At 30.3% G+C, this 5928-nt stretch overlaps 1 protein-coding gene across 1 annotated transcript in view; it reads right to left on the bottom strand.

The window, feature by feature from the left end:
• The window catches only part of verm (LDLa and CE4_CDA_like_1 domain-containing protein vermiform), a gene marked incomplete in the record, with an annotated part of 25090 nt that extends 19492 nt beyond the window's left edge, over positions 1-5598 (bottom strand). Inside the window, 1 exon segment of the mRNA XM_067049786.1 lies at positions 5504-5598. Within this exon segment, the coding sequence (XP_066905887.1) occupies positions 5504-5552 (49 nt within the window).
• Between the last annotated feature and the right edge of the window lie 330 nt (positions 5599-5928).

Genomic DNA, 5928 nt, shown 5'->3' with positions numbered 1-5928 from the left:
TTGTTTTCTTTTAATAAGAACATTTTATATAGTTAGGGGTGTCATTTGTATGACTATACCCCCTCATAATCAACTGTTAAAAAATATATATAATATAAGTTATATCAACCATGTAAGGCCGATCTGGTATAAAAATAAAATAAAATAAAATAAAGAGGTCTTCGAGTTAGGCCCTCGGTGGATTATCAGGAATCGAAGAAGCAAGGTTAGAAACTAGTGGGTTTAGATGTAATAAACATGGAGTTTACTATGGAAGGATTGATATCTCGTCCCATGAGATCGGCTATATATGGAATATTAAGGTCTTTATGGATGATTTTATTTTTGAAAAGAAAAAATATTTAGGATTTTAATGAGGGATTTCGGTAAGAGCAGCAGTGACGCGGTGAAAGGGCAGTGCACTCTACTGGTAAAGTTAGTACTCACTTTAGACAGAACCTTTGCTTAAGCGAATAATTCTCTCTTTCTTTTATAGTATTTTTTTTTTTTTTTACCACTCTCCATATCTCTTCTCCTTTGTTCCTTCTTATTTATTTTCCCTATGCATCTTTTTTCCTTCGTGACATGTATTATGTTTTCTTTCATACATTCCATTATGTTGATGTAAATTGTTTTTCATTATTTTTTACATTACTTAAATATCTTATGATGTTAATTCCAATACTTATCATTTACATTTTCTTCCGCATTATGTTGATTTCTTTATTTACTTGAACGCTGTTTGTTTTATTTTGACCTCTATAATATTATGTTTTATCTTATATTATTATCAATCAACTACTATCTACTTAATTTATTGTTATTTGTATCTTGAAGTTTGTTTATTATTATTTTATTGTTTTGTTTATCTGAGTTATGGTTGTTATCTGTTTTTTTTTTAAATTTAATTTAAGTCAAAACTTCAGCGCAAGTAAATAAATTTTGTTTATTTTTGTATTTTTTACTAACTACGCACTTTTTGATAATTTAATTGTCTTACATCCTTTTATTTTACAAATATTTATTTAGTTGTGAAAATGACGAGGTTATTGCCAAAAATGTTCTACTGAATTAAGTATAAATTCATTATTTAAGCTTGGACTAAATTTATACAATTTTATTATTTATCAATTTTCAAGGAAAAAATGCAGACACTCAATGTCTGTTTAGCCTATCACCTTAAACAGCCACGATGAAGCCCTACAAAGTGGGGCGAAACGTCGGACAATAAATAGTTGAAAACTATTTTGTTCTTTTTTGACCGCAACCCTGACCATCTTATTGTGGGTGCGGTCAAAATATAGCACAAATAAGTTGAAATAACCTATTTAATCGTGCCAACTTTTGTAGCCTTTATCAGGCTTTTATTTTTAATAATTTTCATTTTGTTCATGTATTTACTAGATTTTCATCTGTATTTCATTATTTTATTATTTGTTCTTTCCTCTTACTTAATTTTAATGTTACTCTTCTCATCCAGCCTTTATCTTCTTTTAATACTCAAAACTATTTATGTTTGTCAACACTATTTATGTATTCATTGGTTGTTATCTTGTTTTTGTTCTTAGCCCTGATCAATGCTAAAAATACTGGCCGAAACGTTGGCACACATAAATAAGATTTTACTTATTTGTGTTCTTCACTGAACACATCCCCAACCATCTTTTTCTATTATTATTATTATATTACAATTAAAATAAATAATAAATATAAATTAAGTTGTTATTACACGACGTTGTAGAAAATGTCTATATATGTCAGAGCCTTGTGGGAGGCATGACGCAAGCCATTGTAACGTAGCAATGCCGAGAAAGGCAACTCTGACACCGCCAGTTAAGGAAATAATGATTTTCTTGGAGCTTTTTCACCTGGAAAGTCATAAAGAACGCGGCAGGATCCCAACAGGAAATAAAACGTTACGGTTTTTTGTATTGTATCGATAGAAACGTTCAATATAAATATTATTTTTTAATAATTTATTTTATCGAAAGGATTTTTTTTTTTATTATTACGGCATTTAAGACCAAATTCATTGATAGTGCTCAGGTTAAACATTATTTTAAGTGGGGTAAATTTTATATAATTCCACTAAACCTATTCAGAAACAAAAAATATTCATAGGTGTGGAAAAAATTTACAATTGTAAACAAATAATCATTATTAATATACACAATTTTGATGCATTTAACTCTCAACTTTTATTCTTTAATAACTCTCTAATGTTTCGGCCTTCAGGCCATTCTCAAGGAGACAACCTATAAATGTTTTTTTGTTTTTATAACAATTACATTATTTCCTTAACTACATTCTGATTTCTTTGGCCATACCTTCAATATTGATGTCATTGTTTTTAATATCAATTTGCAGGCTAATTGCCCATGTCATATTTTTAAAATAAATTAAATATTAAAACAACTTCATAAAATTTTTGTTTTTAAATTATTATTGATATTAAAAACAATGAAATCAATATTGAAGGTATGGCCAAAGAAATCAGTATGTAGTTAAGGAAATAATGTAATTATTATAAAAACAAATAATTGTCTTCTTGAGAATGACCTGAGGGCCTAAACGTTGGAGAGTTATTAAAGAATAAAAGTGGAGAGTTAAATGGATCAAATTTGTCTACATCAATAATAAAATACTCAAACAATTACATAATGAATAATTAAACAAATAATAATTGTAACTAACAGTGACTGTAACTATAATTTATTTTGACTAATATATAAAACTAACTACCTCATATATTATCTGAATAAATCTGATAATAGATATAAAAAAAATTGCTCAACATACTTAATGAATGTATTTCTTGATTGTCCTATTTTGGACTTTGTCAGATGTGATTTCATTTCTAACATTTACAATCAGCCAAAAATATTTTAAATCCAATATTTATTTCTATTACTATTAAAAAAAATTTTTTTTATTGCAGTAAATATTAAAAAAGACGGAAGATTAAATGTTTGATTAATTGTAACTAGATTTGTATATTATTAAAAATTAATGAGTTAAAAATTATTATACTATTTTAGTTATAGCTGTTGATTGTTTTTAAATATATTGATTATGAAATTGTAAATATAAAATATCATGAAGTAATATAATACATAAAGTTCTCTTTTTACTCGTTTATTGGAAAGTTTATATTTTGTTGCAGTGTTTAAAGCTAAGCAATTCCAAGAGATGGAAGTAGAGGCGTCTTCAAGTCGTAAAAAGTTCTTTTCATAGTTCTATTATCCGTTTCTAATGTAAAAAGAATCAAGAAAGGGAAACTCCTCCGGGTGAGAATGTTCCGTTAGTGAACGCTTATAAAACGAAATGTCTGGTTTCTAACTCTCTGGCTTTCTCGCTTTCACTAAATGTTATCCTTGATTTCACAGATAGCAATTGTTATCCTTCTATACTTCATATAAATACATTTAAATAAGATGTATTCATATGGCTCATGGTATTTCATAAATAAATTTTGTTCGTTGGTTATGTCCTTTGTGTCATTTGAATCAGCACATGCACAAAAAAATTTTTTTTTCTCGAAAGATGCATAGAGTTGGCATTTAATCTGTTTAACAGTTACAATAGGAACAGATTTATTTTTTTGGGGGCATATTTTAAAATTAGGTTATGAGATCTCTGTTTATAATTGGGAAGTTTGTCTAGTAAAAATTAATATACACTTTTCAAAAGTAAATTTTTGTTGGACAAATATAAAGCCCATAAACAGCTTTATTTGGAAAATAAATTAAGATTTCGCCAAGTTAAATAGATGTTACAAAGCGATATTTTCATTTAAAAATTAATCTTATCTATATGAGATGCTCTGATAATAAATTTTTATTAATAATTTAACAAAAAAATTAACAATTGATCGAAGATCGAATGCACCGGTGCACAGTGGTTCAGATTTCGACATACTTATTTTTTACCTGAGCAACAGAAACTTGTATATTGGCCATTTGTATTCAAAGGTCGCCTAAATGTTACAAGTTGGTCCACTTTCGGTGTAGAGGTTTTTAGAATTTCGTTGAAATTAAATCTTTTAGAATTAAGTAAATTGGCTAAAAAAAAAACTTTTAAAAATTGAAATTATAATTATAATTTTGTGGTTACATGTTTTTAAATAATTATTCTCTACAACATATTTTTTCTGAAGAATTGTAAGTTATAGATATAAGCATTTAGAATTTAAATTTTATCAGATTAAGAATCGATTTGTTATTATATAGATTGCGTAGATTTGCGTATAAGCTTCGGTCGCACCTAGAAAGGGTTATATCACAAACAGGTTGTCCAACACGTTTTAGAAAGGCCAATAATAATTAACCGCTCCTTAGATTTTATTATATACTTATTGTCTGGAAATTCGAGACTACAGGTACTGCGACCACTCGCCCGTTATGTGACAGCATTCTTTCCCTCGTTACGCAATGTTGCGAAATCTTTTGTCGCCTTTCTTCTCTCGAACAGATGATTCGACAAATGAATTTGTCTTTTGAAAGGTCCTGCGCGTGGCAATCGCATGCGCACAATGCGCTTATCTCGAGGGGTTGCACAACTGCCGCTTACAGCCTTCTCGCAAATTAATTTATGCTAATCGTTTTCCAGCTGCGCTGGAGAACCTTCCTCCGCACTAGGTTATTTAACCCTAAACCGGTTCTTTTTATGCAACGCAATTATATTTTTCCCTTTTATTTTCCTGTTCATGGGTTTTTCTTTTTTTTACTCTGTTTTACGCTTTATGAATAAAATTTCCGGAGGCTTTTAGGCCTGGTATGAGGTATACGTTAGACCCTTTCCTCCGGTTTGGAACGGAATTTAAAAGCCTTTGAAGGAGAAAGTAAATAAATTAGTGAAAGTGGGCTCCATTGTAAAACATTTTCGTGGCAAGGGAGCTTATGTAAGAAGTCGAGGAGGGGGTGACCTCGTTGAGTCCTGAGGTCGCCCTCTTCCCGGCAAGGAGAACGGGATGCCGAGCCAACGGTACCGGGAGCCCAGGTCAGTGATTTCTATGCCGCAGGAGGGTATGCGTCTCAGAGACTTTAACGCTCTAGGAAAAGGGAGCGACTCCGGCCACTGCAAAGTCACACTATAATGCGCTGTTTCATTATTGAACAAATTTTGGAATTTTGGAGCAGCATGAGGTTGAATTACTCACTCCAGGATTACTATAATTCCATAATAAATGATGTATATAAAATTAAATGTTATGAAAATGGCAGTAGGAGTATAACCAAAAAAAAAAAACAACAACTCATCGTCATAAATTCATCACTGAATTATCATAGACATTTGTATCCAAAAATAAAAATAAAATATAGATAACAATGGGTTCTTGACTTATTAAATGAATGTTTCAAATTAAATTTTCATCCAAATCAGTTACTTTCTGATTATAGATAAGAAATTAAAAAAAAAAATAATAATATTTGATTTTTGGCTGTACCAAAAGATCTTTCGCGCTTTTGTCACCGCAGATAGCTTATAATATAAGACTAAAGTTGTATATTTTGATGGTACTTACAGATGCCGAAGACTAGAAGTACGAAGGCAATTCGTGTTGCCCACTCCATGACTGACTGCTTACTGAGGGTGGTGCGGGGAGGCGAGCTGTTCCTAGCTCTCCTTGGTGGGGGAAGGTCTACTTCACTTTCACTACCGCCAGAGTGTGCGCGCTCTCTTTTATATACCTATGACGTCAGCTCCCCCAGTATGTCTATATTTTTAATGATCTCATGTCGATATATTCAGATTAGATCTTACAGGAATTATTCGAAATTATTTCAATGGTATTGTTTAAGCCACCTAAATCGACTTGATATTTTCGGAGGAGAGCTTTTAAGAACAAACAACAAACAAGCTCGGATATAAACATTTGTTTGGTGACAACATATAATAAAACAATTATATTATATTACATATAATAAATTATGTAAAAACAAAAACAAA

This window comes from Halyomorpha halys, unplaced genomic scaffold (assembly GCF_000696795.3).
Source record: "Halyomorpha halys isolate HHAL.00 unplaced genomic scaffold, Hhal_1.1 Scaffold234.1, whole genome shotgun sequence".
Classification (NCBI taxonomy): Eukaryota; Metazoa; Arthropoda; class Insecta; order Hemiptera; family Pentatomidae; genus Halyomorpha; species Halyomorpha halys.
This window is presented reverse-complemented; position numbering and strand designations above follow the sequence as displayed.